Source organism: Equus quagga, chromosome 11 (genome assembly GCF_021613505.1).
Source record: "Equus quagga isolate Etosha38 chromosome 11, UCLA_HA_Equagga_1.0, whole genome shotgun sequence".
Lineage (NCBI taxonomy): Eukaryota > Metazoa > Chordata > Mammalia > Perissodactyla > Equidae > Equus > Equus quagga.
In genome coordinates, this window is record NC_060277.1 from 98450918 (window position 1) to 98468602 (window position 17685).

General features: G+C 56.7%; 1 protein-coding gene across 2 annotated transcripts in view; it reads left to right on the forward strand.

The window, feature by feature from the left end:
* Positions 1–16548: 16548 nt before the first annotated feature.
* The window catches only part of WNT3 (Wnt family member 3), a 48004-nt gene continuing 46867 nt past the window's right edge, over positions 16549–17685 (forward strand). For both annotated transcript variants that reach the window (XM_046676955.1, XM_046676958.1), the window contains exon 1: positions 16549–16791. In XM_046676955.1, coding sequence (XP_046532911.1) covers positions 16712–16791 — 80 coding nt within the window. In that variant the 5' untranslated portion in view covers positions 16549–16711. The remainder of the gene's footprint in view (positions 16792–17685) is intronic.

Sequence of the window (17685 nt, forward strand, 5' to 3'; positions counted from 1 at the left end):
AGCCTGTCGGCACGATCTTGGGGACCGTAGATGAGGCTTCTTTCTTTCGGATTCTCCCCTCACCCGCCTAGCCCCTCCTCACCCAGAGGTGCCTGGTACCGGGCGAGCTCTCCTCTCACTCGGTGATGACGACTGATGAATGTCTTTTTCTTCTTCCTCCTACAAAGCAGCTCAGCAGTGTTTATGGCCCTGGACAGCCAGGATGCCTTTACTGGCTTTGGGGCTTTCCTTCTTAGCCAGTGACCTTAGGCAAGTCCCTTAAAATCTCTCAGAGCCCCCATTTCCCTGACTGTGAAACAGGGATAGAGCTGTTCTCTGGGCTGGTTGTGAGGATTAAATGAGAGAACGTGTAAAATGTGCCTGCAACATTGTAGGTGCCGAATAATTGGCAAGGTGGATTAGTCAGACTTCCGGGGAGCCTTGGGCCTCATCCCTCTCCTGTTTGGCACCCTCTTTCCTAGAGATGAAACTTCCAACCCTAAAACTCCCCACCTCCTGCCTCCTATTGTAAGCCGAGTCAGGGAGGGGGCCACACAGTGACCTGGAAGGATCCTAGGAAAGGAGGCTGCTGTTAGAAGACAGAAAAGGCTGCATAATGAGGGTAATCAAGCCGCACTGCCAGGCTAAGGCTCCCGCCAAGGGGACCTTCAGCTCGGGCTCTGCCCCTCTCTCTCCCTCTTTGTGCTGCCTTCTCACCCTGCACCCTTTCTAAACACATCTTTCTGCTTCTGCTTCTATCAACTCCTGGTTCCTGCTTCTTAAAACTTACAGCCTGTGTCATGACTGCTCCGACACCCTCACAGGGCCACAGCTACTTGGCTTGGGGCCCAGTGGCATCTGCCATGTATCCCAATACTTGTCTTAGGGGAAAAAGGGGACACCACACGGTGCTGCCTGGACTTGTCAAAGGCTGTTGGCTAGTTATGGACAGGTCGCCCTGGGGTCAGGTATCCACACCAGGTCCAATTGGCTGTGGTCATGGGGACAGGGTGCATGCTGTGAAGAAGGCCACAGATGTATTTGTCTGTCTAATAAAATAAACATTCAATAAATACTGTTATAAATAAGAATATTTTAAACTTGTGGAAATTCATTTGAAATTCCTTAGTGAAGGAACCCGCCCTGGTGAACTGTTTCATGTGGTGAATGATCCCCTTTGCCTGCACACACCTTCATGCCAGTCGTCTGTTTCGTACACCCGGAGTTTGATGGGCTGCGTCTGGGTGAAGCGTGGTGTACTCCTATGCTTGTCACAACAAATACTGCTCCAGGAAGCAGGCTCGGGGCTCGCCCCTTCCCCAAATGATCTATGATGCTACAAAAAGATAAATCCATGATGTGGAACCCCCCCACGCTCTGCATCTTCCCTCCCACTCACCCCTGGGCTCCACACTCTCCCTCTCCCCTCTCCTTCCGTCCTTCCCTCATCCCCAATTATGAAGTCCTGCTCCAGCAAGGAGAGCAAAAGCTTGAATTGTCAGCCAGTCACCTCTGAGAGGAAACAGCAGGACCAGCATACAGTAAAGGCTTTGCTCCCTGTGTTCCCTCTGTGACTGCTGGGAGAAACAAGATGGGGCAGAAAAGGCGCCAGGTTCCTCCACTGCCAGGCTATGGCCAGGAGTTGCCCCAATACCTGCTTACTCTCTAGGGTGGAGGTCTCGAGGAAGATGTGAGGTACCTGCCAGGTACCGGTGGGAAAGGCCCGCCCACGCAGCGCCTCTGAGTGATTGAGAAACAGGTGTCTCCTCCTCCATGCATTTTACTTCCACCATCAGGAAGTGGTCACTGCGGATACGCCTGTGATACAACGGGCCCTCCTCTGTGGGTACCATTTTGTAGGGCACAACCTGTGCAGTTGTTCATGGCAGCCCTAAAGGTGTATTCCAGGTCGATCCTCTGCCCCATGAGTGGGAAACTGAGTCTTGCTAACCATTAGCTATCCCTCCAAACCTTCCCCCAGGCACATGCCCTGTGGGGACACCACCACTGTCCTGTGTACCCAGGCTCAGCCCTTTAGAGTCGGCCCTCTCTCCCTGGCTTCAGAGTGAGGTGGATCTTGGTTCACATCGAAATTCTAGCACTTCCTAGACCTGTGACTTTGGCTAGGTCACGCTGCCTCCTTGGCTGCAGTTCCCTGATCTGTGACATGACAGTGATGCCAGCTCTCACATGGGGCTTCAATGAGGATGAGATGGGGAAACATGTAATGCACCAAGACAGGGGCCAGTGCCTGCTGAGCTCCCAACATCAGCACCCCCCCCCCAAATATTTTCCCACTTATACTCCAAACTCTGCCCAGGGAGCACCAACATTTGGCGAGTCTGGGTTCTCTCTCTAGCCCCGTCACCACAGATGGAATTGGATTAGACAAGAGAAGGGGTGTGAGGGTAACACAAATGATATCTGAAACACTTGCAGGAGTCCTGCACTGGCTTCTTCCTGAGGGGGAGGGTTATTTCACAAACTGAAATCCTTATCCCTGGATTTCTTTATTCACACATCTGGCTTGTTATTTATTCCAGGGGTTACTAAGCGGCACACCTGTGCATTAGAAGGACACAGGTCAGCTGGTGGCTTCCAACCAAGCCATCGTCCCCTGGCCGTGGGCGGCTCTGCTCATCTCCATCCTGGCTCACCAGGGAGGCTGACGGCTCTCTCCACCGTGGGTTTCATTTTATCAAATGATTGCCCAGCATACTGAGTATTGACTAGGTGTCAGGCACTGTGCTAATTCATTTCATTATCTTATTTATTCCTCCCAATTTGTTCAGAATTAACGTTACTATGATCACCCGGACTGTTTTCAATCCTTGACATTTGCAGTGTTACAAACCTTTCTTCCTCTTATCAATGCAATATAACACAAAGATACACAGAGGGTGTACTTGTTCTTTGCCCTTCTAATTCCATTTCACATAGAAATTCAAAGAACAATTTCAGACTTCTTTCTGGTACATCCCTAGAAACCAGACTCTGTGGATGAAGTTCAAAAACCACCAGTGCTGAGGAATGCGGCTCACATCCCCGGGGCCCTGGCTTTCCCTGGGAGCCCCCGTTGGAATTCCAATGGCCCCGATCCCTCTGCACCTCCTTGTGCTTCTTCCTGGAAAGGGGATGAGAGTTTCACAGCTGAGGCAGATTTCCAGGTGTGTGGTGAGGTGTTATTAATTGCCCTTACCTTCCCCCCAACGCTCACACCAGCGGCTCTCCAGCTGCTGTTCCCAGAGGCCCCAGCAGGTGTCACTGTGACCCTGACCATCCTCATAGGCCCCTCTTCTGGGCCTGTGTAGACAACACCTTTGAGGCTGGGGGGCTCCTGGAGGTGGGACCTCACCTCTAAGGAGCCCCACAGGGAGGGTCCTGGCCCAGAGAGAAGAGTCCTATCTCTGCTTCACACTCTCCCAGGACCACTTTAGGGAGGGGCTGTGGTTCAGGGAAGGTTCAAACTCACGGTCAAGGGGCTAGGCAGGGGTTGCAGAGGGTGGAGAGTGAAGAAGGAGGGGGCGGGGGAGACCTCCAACCCAGCCAGGTCTCTTCTTCCATTGCATTAGGAGAGTGTCCCCTAACTCTCCCTCCACCTACCTCACCACCAGCCCTGAGTCTTGGGGACAAATCTTGGTGACCACTGAAGGCTACTCAGGGTCAGGAATCCCTACTCTGATGAGGAACCAGAAGACACAAAAGGAGCTGTAAGTCAGGGAGGCTTCCTGGAGGAGGTGAGTGTGGACCCAAGAGATGAACTCACGGCCTTGCCTCACATGAAGAACGAGGGAGATGAGGGGCCAACCCAGGGGGTTCAGTACCGTCCAGGGGAGGAATGCTGACAGGTGAGTTCATCAACGCCTTTGGGGGGTGCTTCTGGAGTCCGGGTGGGCTTCCAGCGACTCGCCCCCATAAGCCAGAGAAGCAGGAGCCACAGACTAAGGAGGCGGGGGGATCTTGGGAGGAGCTGACAGGGGATATGAGGGAATAACAGGATGCCGAGGTGTGAAAGGGGAGAGAGAGACCTTTCTTCCAGGTGAAAATTGGGTCATTGGGATGGGGCCAAGGTGGGGAGGAGGCAGGGGGAGGATTGAACTGTGCCCAGCCTTAAGAACCGGGCCCAGCCCGCCAGCTGTGTTTGCTTCCTTGAGCCCTTGGACTTTCTTGGGATGAAGAGTCAGTGACAAGCCAGGGAGATGGGCTTTTCCACAAAAGGTGCTCAACGCCTCCTGTTGTGCAGCCATCAGACCTGGGAGGGCCTGGCAGAACTTCCCAGCTGCCCCCCCTGCACCTCCTGATGGCCCATCTCTCACCCCCTGACACATCCCTGTTGGCCCTCCCCCAGAGGCCCTCCAGCAATCAGAACCAGTCACCACCCCCTCCTGCCACTGCCCAGGATACCAGTCCTCCCACCCCACCCCCACATCATCCCCCACTCTGAGAGTTGGCAAATTTGCCCTTTTGGTTAGCACCTCATGCAGATTGGGCCCTTCAGGAAGCAAGTCTTGACACCTGGGGTGGGGCCTGGCCCCAGACGGGGACAGCAGAGACTTGAGGACTTCAGCAGGAACAAGATGCAAAGGAAGGGGCCGGCCCGGTGGCGCAGCAGTTAAGTTCTCACGTTCAGCTTTGGTGGCCCGGGGTTCATCGGTTTGCATCCCAGGTGCGGACATGGCACCGCTTGTCAAGCCATGTTGTGGTAGGTATCCCACGTATAAAGTAGGGGAAGATGGGCACGGATGTTAGCTCAGGGCCAGTCTTCCTCAGCAAAAAGGGGAGTATTGGCAGCAGATGTTAGCTCAGGGCTGATCTTCCTCAAAAAAATTAATAAATAAATAAAGATGCAAAGGAAACCAGAGGAAAAGTAAGCTCCCCAATAGGAGCCCCCGACAGGCAGTTCCCAGTGGGCGATTCCCCCTACTCCTTCCTTCCTTCCGTCAGAAGTCCTGACTTCCAGGATGCCAGCTCATGTGGAAAACATCTCAATGCGCGCACACACACAGAGCAAGAGACTTCTTGGAAGATGTGATGATTTCTCCATTTTGGCCGGAACTGGCCTCCACTGCACCATTTCACATCTGCTCCCTCTTTCACCCCACGGGGCAGTCCTGTGGGACAGCATGGGAAGCGGAGCTGCCCACGGCCCTGAGTGGGAAGCAGGGGTTTGAGCCTCCAGCAGAGCCCCTGAAGTTCAAACAGCAGTCTGACAACCAGCTGGGAAGCCAGGGTGGGCTGGCCGTGGTTTCTTCCTGACAGGAACACTGAGGCTTTGAAGGGGGCCGGGAATGCTCCCAGGACTAGACCTCAGGCCTTCGTGTCGCCAGAGGACCAGGAGAAATGGCTCTTTCTCCAATTCGGCTGCTACCTGGAGCATCAGAAACTGCAGCCTGTTCTCAGCGGGGCGTAGGAACACGGTGCTGCAGAAGCCCTTCCCCAGGGAGCGACACCCCGAGTCAGACAGAATGCACCCTGCTTCTGTGCACACAGAGCAGAGGAGGCTGCGGGCTGGCTTATGACAGCCCCTCTACTGAGCACACTGGCACGACGCCCGCGGTGTCGTCTCTCAACTGACAGCCGGGGCCTGGAACGCTTGAGTCTTGGTGTTGTCAACAGCCCTGGGCCTCTATTACTCTCGTGGTTGTGCGGTGGCCTCATGGATACAGATGCCGTCACCCACTGGGCTGCAAGGACACAGTCCCCAAGTGCAAGGCACAGCCTGGAGCAGCCTGTTTTTATTGTGGGATCTGTGACAAGGACCGGGAGGCCAGAGAGCAGGTTGGGGAATTTGTCAGCTCCCCAGCCCACCCTTCTAAGCCCCCTGTTGAAGATTCCTAGACACCTAGACACCCCCAGGTGCCAATGGCCCACCCTGAGCCAACAGAACACTTTGCCATGGACACGCCACGTTGAGCCCCTGGCCCCCCCACCCCTGTGGACCTCGGCTGGCTTCCTGGACGCCCAGCTGGTGAGTTTTGCCCCAGAGGTGGCTGTGGCATTTTGGTGGCCAGGGCCACCGCCTTTCCCGAGTCCTTTTCCGTTGCTCTGTAGCCCAATCTCGTTCATCCGTAACCCCCAGGAGCGGGGCCAGGGCTAGGGGCGAGAGGGGCTCTCTCCGGGCAGCGGCAGGGGCGGGGGCCGGGGGCTCCCCTAACTGCAGAGGCTAGCCTTACACACCCAGCAACACATGTCCCCCTTTATGGCCAGGGCTTTCTCTCGGTGCTTAAAGGCAACTGTGAAAAGAGCAGGGCTGATTCTGGCTGCCTAGCCGTCTCCTGGCAACAGGCCTGGCAGGAGGTCTTTCTTTCTCCCCCACTCACCTCCCTTCTCTCCTCCACCACCCCCCTCTCTCTTTTCCCCCCTGTGTCTTGTGTTGTGTGTCATTAAAACTTCCCTCCCAGCCACTTCGCAGCCAACAACCAGGCCCTTCTGGGGCCAGTTCGCCTGGGGCAGCTCAGCCAGCGGGCCCTGGGGGTGGGGGCGCTGAGGGGTCAAGCCCCCAGAGAGAGGCTTTGTGTTCTGGAACCAAGGCTTAAACTCAATTTGGCAACCTTCAGCACACTCACGAGGGGCAGCCACTGGAACCGCCCCCAGCCCGGGCACCTCTTCCTTCTCTCCTTTCCTCCTTCCCCTTTAGGCCCCAGTCTCTTCTGTTAGTACCAGTAGTGCCACTGGGCACCGCCCAGCCCTACTCAGCCCTCACAGGCACAAACAACCCCTCACCTAGAAGGACAAGCGTCTGCTGAAGGCTGAGACAGCCCCAGCCAAAGGGCTGCAGCCAGCTCTGGCCCAGTGTCCTGGTCTGCCCCGACAGAGGCAGGAACACAAAGGGTGGTGGGCCACAGGGATCACGGGGAGGCAGACCATCCAATCCGTGAGTGAGGAAATGAAGGACTCCTTACTCGGCCACTTCAGTCTAGAGAGATGCTGAGACCCAGAGAGGGTAAGTGCCTTGCCCAGGGACACACAGCCAGTCAGGGGAAAGCTGGGGCTGGAACCTTGGTTTCTGGTCTCCCTTCTCTGTGGCTCTTTATAATCCCTACTGGAGGGAAACAGGTGCCTCTCTTAGGCCGATGCACCTTCTGAGCCCTGACCTGCCTACCTCTAGCATAGTGCCCAAGGGGTGTCTGAACATGACCAGGCCACCTAAGGCCCTCCCCTTCCACACACACACACAGCCTCCATCAGGCCTGGACTGGATGGGTGACACAAGACCTTGCCCAGCCCCTGTGGACAACTGGGAGGCAGTTAAGCTTCCTTCTCCGCCCTCCCCTACTGCCACCATGAATATCTGGGTCACAGAGGCCTGGTGCCAGGCAGCCCTGTCATCCGACCGACATTCATAAGGCTGGATGGGTGGCCCAAGTCTCCTGTCAGACACTCATGGCAGGGATGACTCTGGGCTGGTTCTCAGCTCGTGGCCAGGGCGGCTTCCAGAGCCCACTCCGGTGCCCTCCAGTTTTCCTAGTTCCAGCCTTGCTCACCCCCGGGCCCCAGCCAACCGCAGGCGCAGGCCACCACGAAGACGCCCCAAGCACGCAGGCTGGCACCTGTGGGCACCCTGACTGCAAGTTCCTGCTCAGCTGTCCCCGCCATCCTGAGGTTTCCAGACTCCAGGCATTTCTATGCCGCCTTCATGCCATAGCTGCATGCCACCTGTTCTGCTATTTTCTTAGCACTTTTCTTTAAATTGATTTGCTTTGTTCTTAATAACTTCAATTAAAAAGGAGACTTTAGATTACCATGATTTTCAACAGTGTGATTTCATCCTAACTGGATATGGATGCCCCCACCCAAAGGTTCGGAATGTGGGACCTTCTCTCTTTATTAAAAAGAGACCTTTTAAGTGTTGTATTAACCCCAAAAAGACCTTCTCCCTGACAACACTCAGAAGGAGTGGAGGAGAGCAGAATAGGGAATATGAATAAAGCAGCTTTCTCACTGTGTTTCAAAGTTACTTGACACCACGCTTCATCTCATGGGGCATCCATGGTCCTCTCCAGCCTCTGAGAAGCATTACTATTCGTCATGGAAATGCTCTCCAAATTCCAACCTTTGGCCAAATTATATTTCAGACTTTCTTAAGTTCTGGAGCAGGAAAAATAAAATATGAGAAAAGAAAGTAAAAGAAAAATATTTTGGTTATGCCATGTTCTCTGATTTGGGATTCAGAAAATGATTTCTCATCTTAGTACCCGCTCCCCATGTGCAGAACGAAAGGCAGAGGGGGTGTGGGGAGGGTTAAGGTAGGGGTGGGTGAGGAGGAGGGGCAGGACGCCTTCTGGGCCCCGTGAAGCCAGAGAGCTGAGACATCGTTGTTATCACCATTGGCCTTCAACTGTTGGACAGTCTGCCCGGTCGAGATTTTGCCATTTGTTTGGTCACAAGTTAATAAGTCTTAGGGCGCCAGCATTTGTTGTCTATATGTCCCAAGCTCTTCGGGGATGTTATGCCGTTTGACCCTGTGAGCTGTGGAATTACTAAACCCATTTGCCAGGTAAGGAAACAGGCACACGGGGATCTAAATAACTTGCCCAAAGTCACCACTAAGCAGTGGAGACAGGACTTGAAATGGCTCTGTCTGGTCACAGAGCCCAGGCCTCCTCCACAGTTCTATTCTGACTCCCTCCTCCCAACCTGAGGCTCTCTGGCCAGGGAGGCAGACAGTGGGAGACCCTGGCCCTCAGGCCAGAGGGTGAGGCTGATGCGCAGAGGCCCGCCCCCTGTCCCCAGACAAGCCTTCCACCAGCTCCTGGGAGCAGCGACCCCAGAAGTGCTGTGTGGACGTGCGGGAGGGGCCTTTCTCCCCACGCTTGGGGAGCCCGAGGAGGCCCAGAGGAGGCCGGGAGGGGAGGGCTGAGGTCACAGGTGGAGGAGAGAGTGTGGAAGGAAGCCGGATGAGCTGCAGCCTGCTTTTTTCAGATGGAGATGTAATTCACACACCATAAAACTCACCATTTAAAAGAGTACCATTCAGTGATTTTTAGTATGTTCAGAAAGTTATGCAACCATCCCCACTATCTAATTCCAAAACATTTCATCGCCCTAAAAGACACCCTGAACCCATTAGCAGTCGAGCTGCAGTTTCTCAAGGAAAAGGAAAAGGCAGTACCAGATGGAATCACCCTCTGGATTAATTTTAAGCCCCACGTCAACTCCACACCCTCCCTTTGTTGCTTCCTTCTCTCCACAAGCTGCCTCAGAGTGGGTCTCCCAGCTCCGTGCTCCAGCTGCAGCCTCTTCTCCACCCAGACCGAACCCACAAACCAAGAAAAAGCAGCCAACCAGCCCTCACACTAAAGCAACTTGACTCGTAAGTCAGTTAGCAACTCTTAATCTAACCGCCCTGTGCCAGACACGATGGGCAGGCAGACACAGACATTGGTTAGGACTTTGGCTGCAAGTAAGAGCCTGAAGTAGCCCAAACGAAAAGGAAAATGTATTATTTCACATAACAAGAAGTTCCGAGGCAGGACTCCCCCGGGGTCAGCTAATGACTCAGCAGCGGTGCCAGGGACCCAGCTTCTTTCTCTCTCTTTGCTCTGTTCTTTCTCCACTAGCCAGCCTCGTCCTCAGGTAGCTTCTCTCACGGTCATAGGACGGCTGCTGCAGCTGCAGGCATCGCACTCAGACACAATAATGTCCAAAAGCAGAAAAAGGAACATGTTTTAGTCTCATTTTAAGAACCCAAAAAGGCTTTTTCCAGAAAGTTTTTGCACCCTCCAGCAGACCCCCTTCATGTCCCATTGGCCTAACTGGGTCACATGCCTATGCTTAAACTGATCCCTGGCAGGGGAAATGGGTTCCCATGATCAGCTTAGACCAATCGGGATTTATCTCTGAGCCAGGTGAGGGAGGGGTAGATACCTGAACAAACTGGGGGCCTCTGGGACCCTGGAGGAAGGGGCCCCCGGCAATGTGAGCTACACTACAACCAAAACAGAAGACTTCGCCTCCAAGACGCTGGAGAAAGAGCAGCTGACTGCCATAAAGGAATGGAAGGGGCACTTACGGATCACGTGGCTCGTCCCAGATGCCATTCCAGACGCCGCAGAAATCATTCCACTAGACAGGCAGCAGCCCTTTGAGGCAGGTGTTACTATACCCATTTTGCAGGTGAGGAAACGACTCAGAGAGGGTAGGCAATGTGCCCAGTGTCACACAGTAAGAGGCAGAGCTGGGATTCACTGGGGTTGTGCTGGTGGCACGAGATCTGGGCTCTAAGACAAGCACTCAGACAGAGGGTCTCCCTAGGCAAACATAGGAAACCCCATTCAGGCCTTACCTGGAAGCCAAGGTGAAGGAACAAAGAAGAGGGCTCTGCTGGGGGTAGGGCAATGCCAGACAGGTGCCCCTGGTCCCCCCAAGGACCTGCCTACACCTGTGCAGCCATCTCCACCAGCTCCTGGGCCCCTGCAGGTGAGGCAGCTCTGACTCCATTGCCAGCCCACTGGGCCCCCATCCACATGTCTAGGCTCCCAGGACCCAGGGCCAATGGCTGGGCCCATCCTGAGGTTCCAACATTGTCTGCGGCCGGCTGCACTGCTCTGTGGGAAAACAATTAGCTGGCAGAACTCTGGAGGATGCAAACCAGGCTTTGACTGGAAATTTCTGCACCATCTCCAAGGATAATATTAGGCTTCTTTTCTCCCATCTCCCTAATTTGTCCCCACAAAAGTTTTCCCCCAAGAACCCGAGGTGGAAAGGACCTTCACAGCTCTTATCTTGGTTTTTAAGGAAATGTTTATTTGATCATCTGATGGGTGACTGTCTCTCTAGCAGACGACAAGGCCAAAACCTGAATGGATTTTGGTCCCCAGTGCTCACCCTGTGCTCAATGAAGACATGTTGAATGAATGAACCATCTCCTACTCGCATAGAACACCTACTGTGTGCAGCAGCAGAGTGTGTGCGGGGGTTATTAACCAGGAAGGCAGGCTCCTTGAGGATGGACTGTTGCTCCCTAGAGCTCAGCCCCGGCTTTGCGCAGAGCAGACACCAAGTCCACGTTTGTGGGTGATGGGAAAAACAGGACCACTTTCCTGCCCTTGGAGCCCAGGTGAAGCCGGGGGGTTGGGGGGGGCTGCTCAGCTTGGCTGAGGTTGGACACAGAAGAAACTTGGGATGGCTCTTGGGCTGCATCTGAGGCTCCCCTCCTGTCCCCTGCCTGGAGGGGAAGGAAAACCCGGGAGCAACAGGCCAGACCAAGACAAGAGAAACCGCGTCAGCCACACACAGACAGCTACGCAGACGTCTGGCTATACTTCCCCGGCCAGGAACTGACCTTGGGTTAGAGCCCCAAGGCCTCGCCGGCCAGGGAGAGGGGCAGAGGGGCCATGCAGCATGGAGAAGGGCAGGACCGAGGCCTGCTGAGCCCCAGGTGCCCTGTGCTGTGGCAGCTCCCTGACAGGCTGCCAACCCCCGATCTCACCGGACTTGGGGCTGTGTGGGTCCATCTGAGAGGGAAGCGGGGGTCAAAAGTCAGGATGGGCAGGGAGCTCTCGGGGCCAAGATCTACTCAAGATGGGGACAATTAGGACCCCAAAAGGCCACGAGGAACCCAGACATGAGACAGCAGTCCTCTCATCTGAGGCCTCAGCTCCTGCCTCTTCCCTCCCTCAGCCAGACATCACCAGTGCTGGTATGGCCTTCTGCGCGACAAAGCCTGTTCTGGGCCCTGGGGCTTCGGCAGCCCCACGGAGTTTAGGTTTTAGAGTAGGAAATAGACAACATTAAGTGAGCAACTTAGAATTGATATGAAATATCAGTGTTAAGGGCTATGCAGAAAAAGAAAGCAAAATAAGGGCCCAGAAGGACAGGGAAGGGGAGAAGCTAGCGGTACAGGGCGGGGGCGGGGCGGGGTGGGGAGCTCTCTGAAGAGGAGATTTTGAGGTGGGTCCCAAGTTGGGATGTTGGACAAGATTTTCCTGGATAAATTCTCCTGGAGGAGGCTCCTGGGCACCTGAGGAGGAACTTCTTAGCTGAGGCTGACTGGTGGAGAAAGAACAACCCCAGAGAAGCTTGTCCCTCAGCCCCTAAGAGAAGAAAGAAACCCAATATTTATTATTCGCCATCCGTGGTCTGGCATCCTGTCAGCACAGTTCTCATTTAACGCTGACAACTCCCTATGAGATATAAAGTATTCTCTCCACCTCATACAGAATAGAGGGGGCTCCAGGGAGCAGGCAGCTGGCCAGGGGTGCCCTCCCATCCCTTCCCTTGCTCCCTCCCTCCCTTCTAAAGGACTTTGACCCCAAATTACTTTCCAAAATGCCCTTTGGGAACTGGAGATGACTAAAACAAGAGGAACCACTGCGACAGGGAAAATCCTCACGTTCCCACAGGTGGCACCCGTGATGTTGGGGTACAAGTGGGCCAGGACACGAAGGACGCGGTGACATCACCCTGCCATTTGCAGCCCCCCAGATCTGGACACAGGGCTGAGGCAGCCGTAGGGTCCCCCCTGGCGGTGTCCAGAAGCGCGAGCCCGGGACCTCACATCACCTCGCGTCCTGCACCGGGGGCGCGCCGGATCTCTCCCGGGAGCCACCTGGGTGGGGAGGAGAGGGGAACCCGAAGCCACGCACACCTTATCCCCAGCTAAGCTCGGGGATTGCGAAGTAGATTAAGGACATTCACTCACGAGGATGCCTACTTATCCGGGATCCCCAAAGATCCGGGCTGCTCACTAACAAAGGCTCTGGGTCCCGGCCCGCGGCTGCGGGTGCGGGGCGGGCGGGGCCCCCTTCCTCGCCTGCGGACTTCCCGCCTTGTTATCAGCACCGCCGACAGGGGGCGCGCCGGGGCCGGGCGAGGAGAGGCAGGCAGGCTCCGGCGCGCCTTACTGCTGCGTTGACTTTCGTTGCTCACCGTGCGCTTACCCCGTGCAGCTTCAGCATTTCCAGGATGCTGCCTCCATGCTGGGCAGTTTAAAGAAAGCTTGTTCGATTAATATCTGCGTCCACCACCCACGCTTTGGCCCGCCTGCCTCCAGGTTGCCCTCTCTGATTGGCCAGACTTCTAGTGGCCTCCAAGGAGCTTACTTACAACCCGCTCCTGTAGTTCTTAGGCGAAAGCTACCAGCCCCTCTCCCCAGGTCAGAGAGCGTGGAGCCCCACGCACCCCCTTGGTGCCGCTCCTGGTGTAAACCCCCTAGGTTTTGGCCTCTGGAAGTGCGCGCCGACTGCGTCCCCACCTGCTGCAGCTTTCTCTCCCCATTCGTTCTCCCAGGGCTGGTCGGCGCGCCCGTCTCCTGGGCCCCAGGAGCCTTCGGGCATATTCCAAGCAAAACTGAATCGCACAAGGTTGGATCGGAGATTTCCTCCGCCCTCCCCGCGACAGACGGGTAGCCCCCTGCGGGCGGGCGGGGGCCTGGCCGCCGGTTCTTTGTCTCGGCGGTGCCTCCGCAGGGGGCCGGGTCCAGCGGCGCTGAATACACAGCGGCAGACTGCGTGCCCCGGGGGAGCGCACATCAAAGGAACCTCGTGGCAGCTAGAGAGGTGGGGGTGGGATGGAGATGCGCAGTCCCGCGGCAGGTCTGAGGTCCCCAATATTCACACACGCAGCAGAAAGTGTTTCCCACTTGCCAGCCCTCAGCCCCCACGCCCCTGGCCCTCGCTGCCGCCTTCGCCCTCTTTCAAGAGGCCGCCCTCCCATTCAGGGCGAAGGCCTCGGGGGTCCACCGCACGGACGCCTCCACCTGACCCACCCTGGCTGGCCTTGGAGTGAATTAACCCTTTTCCCATTGAGCGCAACCCACTCTTCGGTTCAGGGTGCCTATTAGAGAGAGGGTGTTTCCGTTTGCGACACGTGGCGCTGGGCGCCCTCCTCCTCGTGGGCTGGGACCATTCCTGTGTTCCCACCGGCAGCGCTGGGCGGGCAGGAGGAAGGAAATTAAGCCTGTGTTGAAGGAAGGACACCTGGCAGGGGAGGGGAAAGGGCTCAGGAATCCCCTCCTCTGGGAAGCTTTCAAGTGGGGGGAAATCCCCACACTTGCTTCCATTCTCCCGGGCGCCATGCTGGGCCACTAGCAGGTTCCCACACGGCACCTCCAGTCCTCTCCTCCTTTGCTTCTCCAGGCTGTGCGGCCAGCAAAAGTCCAGAATTCCACCCTCCCACCCACTTGTTTCCCAGACTCTCTTCCATCCCCTGCCAGTGCTCGAGACCTGGGTCTCCCGATGCTCCCAGGCTACCTGGAGGAGGCATCTGGATACACACGCCCCTTTGGGGAATAGCCAGTCTTTCCTACACCCCCCAAGGCCCTGGCTGGCCATGTCTCAGCCAACCCCCACCCAACCCTCAGCTTCAGGGGTCTTTGGCCCCCACCTCCCAGGGCTGGCACTTGTGGAATCTTGGGGCCCAGAAATGACGCCAAGAGGTCATCTAGTCCAGCCTTGCCTCCCAGCCACACTGAATCCACAGTGGTGTTTCGGTGGCCAGGGAAAGTTAGCCCTCCTCAGCTCTCAGAAAGACGATTATGGGGCTCTGGAGCCCCTCAAACTGTCAGAGAGGATTTGAGCTCCAGCAAGCACCTCTGATCAGAAAACCATTTGAGAGCTCCCATTGGGTAAGGCAGAACTCCAGGTAGGACCTAGCAGGGCGTGAGGGCTCTCGGCCTCTAGAGCCAGGGCCCTGGGGATCTGAAGTCAGAGACAATGGCAAACCCACTGCAACTCCTTTCCAGATGAATCAGAAACAAGGCACCCCAGAATCAGCCTGCCACAAGGGCATCTCTAAGGGTCCCCATCTCCTCAGTGTCCACCCCACCCACTGTTCCTGGGCAGGTTAGGGCTTTTTCTCCGCCGTGCTCATCCTTCGCCGTCTCAGCCTTTCCCCTTATCCTTCCCCGCTTCTTTCTCCTCGGGCTCCCTCCGATAGCCTCCCCTCCCTCTTCTCTGTCTGCGTTTGTCTCTGTCTCTCAGTCAGTCCCTCTCTCTCTCCCTTCTCCACTCAGTCTCTCCCTTTCTCCCCTTCCCTTCCCTCTTCTCTCTCATCCCCCACCCCCACCCCCTCCAGCCGAGCACCAGGCTAGGAACGCAGCAGAAGCCTGTGACAAGCCCAGGCGGCTCTCCCGACCCTTAGTGCCCCAGGGCCAGTTCCCCAAGCTCCCCGTGCCTGCAGCAGCCGTGTTCGGAGAGAGCTCTCGGGACCGGCAGGGGCAGTGGGTACGAGCCGTGGGCACGGGCGGCCCAGATCAAAAGCCAGAAACATCTGGCCCCTGGTGTGGACTCCTCCAGCTGTGCCCCTCAGCCCCCACGCCATTCCAGACCTCAGCAGGACGTGGGGTCGACTGACTCGCTCCCCCTTCTGCTGCAACTCCCGGAGCAGCTGCCCTCGGCCCCCCGCACTGGCCTTGCTTTCTTTGCCCCAGGCTCAGGGATGCTCCAGGGTCCCGGGGTGCCTCTGGGGGCCTCGAGTAGCCTGGGAGGGCAGTTTGGGGGCAGGCTGCCCAGGTGACAGGAGGCAAGTCCCCCAAGATCTAGCCTCAAGCTCAGCATCCCTCAGGGCTGAGACATAATTCCTTGACTTTGAAGAAGGAGAGGACAGAAAGAACCTGCGGGGGACTTGGAAGGACTGTTTCCCTATGGGGAGGGGTGGGGTGTTTGGATGCATTTGGTGTCCACACAGGGAAAGGGGATGTTATTACCGAACCCCAGGCTGGAGCCCAGGGCCTTCGGCTGGAGAGGTGGGCAGGAGGCAGCTGGTATTCCAGGACCCCAGCTCCTCTCTGCTGTGGTTGCTGCGTTTCACTTGCCCCAAACGGTTCATTCACAAGATCCAAGTGGGAGTGCGGGTTGTGCTTCTGACCCTAGCTGGAGGCAGGGCCTGAACCCCTCGAGAAGGAGAAAGTGACCCGGCTCTGCGAGCAGGAAATGCAACTGGCCGCTGGTGTCAGTTGCAGGAAATGCAAAGGCAGCAGGAGGTCCCGATACCGATCTGATCCCTGACAAAAGACTCAAATGACACTCGGCTCTGTGCCCCCGGCGCCGCCCGCAGCCAGACCTTCGAGCCTCCGCAGACCCTTCTGCACGCCTCTCCAACACCCGGGAAGCGGCTCCTGCACCCGGGTCGAGTGGCCGCCCGGCTCGCGGGCTCGGGAGGCTGGAGGCTGGGAGGGGTTGTATTTCCCAACCCCCTCCGAGACCCTCGGATCCTGTCCTGCCCGAGCGAGGCTTCTGGAAACATCCCTGTGCTTTCCACTCTCGATTCCTCACGGCCCAAGTCCCAAGGGGTCACGGTCCCCTGAGAGAAAAGGAGCCACCCATCAATGCCCAAGCCGACCCGGCACCACGTGAACGCCCGGGTCAAAGCCTCAGCTCCCTAAACCTGGCTGGCGGGGGGCCGCGGGGGTCCTGGGCCAGCAGAGGGTCCAATGTGCCGTGTCCCCCCAAGTTCCCACTGTGTCTGGGGCGCGGGCTTTGCCCAAGTTTGCTGGGCGATGCCCTTCCCCGAGCCCAACTCGTGGGCTGGGCGGGAGGGGCGCGTGATTGACAGGCTGAACTACAGACTCATCTCTTACCTTAGGCCGCGGGCGCTGATTGGCTGCTCGCTGACATCCTCAAACCCGGCTGCTCCGCGCTGGGCTCCGGAGGGGGGCGGCTGCGGGTGGAGGTGCGCTTCTGACAAGCCCGAAAGTCATTTCCAATCTCAAGTGGACTTTGTTCCAACTATTGGGGGCGTCGCTCCCCCTCTTCATGGTCGCGGGCAAACTTCCTCCTCGGCGCCGCTTCTAATGGAGCCCCACCTGCTCGGGCTGCTCCTCGGCCTCCTGCTCTGTGGCACCAGGGTCCTCGCCGGCTACCCAATTTGGTGGTAAGACTCGCCTCTTGTCTGCCCGCGGCCCGATTTCTCCGCCGCGTCCCGGGGAGGTGGGGGCGCCGGCTGGGGGTGGGCTGCGGCAGAGCTGGGGCTCCTTTCTCCCTGCCTCCCTCCAGCCCCCCACCCGCCCACCTCTCCTGGATTTTCTGCTGGTGTCGCCTTCAGAATCCAACTCCTGGCTTCTCTGATAATCACCATTTTCTCTGCTGCTCGCTGCAGAGCCTGGACGACTTTCCCCGTCTCAGGAGGTCTCTTATTCTCAGATCCTAACCCTCCACCCGTCCCAATCTGGGGGCCCCCGGAGACCCTCCATTTGCTTGCAGTTGGGTTTCTAGAAACCCAGCGCTGTCCCTGGGGCCCAGCCACTCCTCTTCTCCATTTTGGGGTCTTCATGGGCAAAATCATCCTTTTCCTTCGTTGCTGCCCCCACCTCCGCAGGCGCCTCCATCAAGAGATTTCCCCACAATAACCCCATTTGCCTTCCTATTTCAGACCCCAACGGCTTCAGGGATCCCCGGGGCAGAGGAGTGAGGGGGGATTTCGTCAGATTCTCCCCACTCTGCTCTAGATTAATCTTGAGGCTCAGAAGTGAATATGGTATTTGCTGATCTGAGATGCCATTGAATTCGGATTTTATTCATTTCTTGCTTGTCCATCCAGGCACAAGGGGGGCTCCTTGAAAATGTAGTTGTTTGGGAGGGGGTGGGTTTGTTCTTTGACCAAAACCCCAATTCTCCATGCCATATTCGTTCCTTTTGGAAAACCGAGGACCAAGGAGAAAGGAGAGAGGGAGAGGAGAATTCTGTCCCCGAGAAATGCGGATACAAAAGACATTTTTGGTAAATAAGGCTGGGAAACCAGGCACGGTGTTTGGGCGGGTATGCGTGT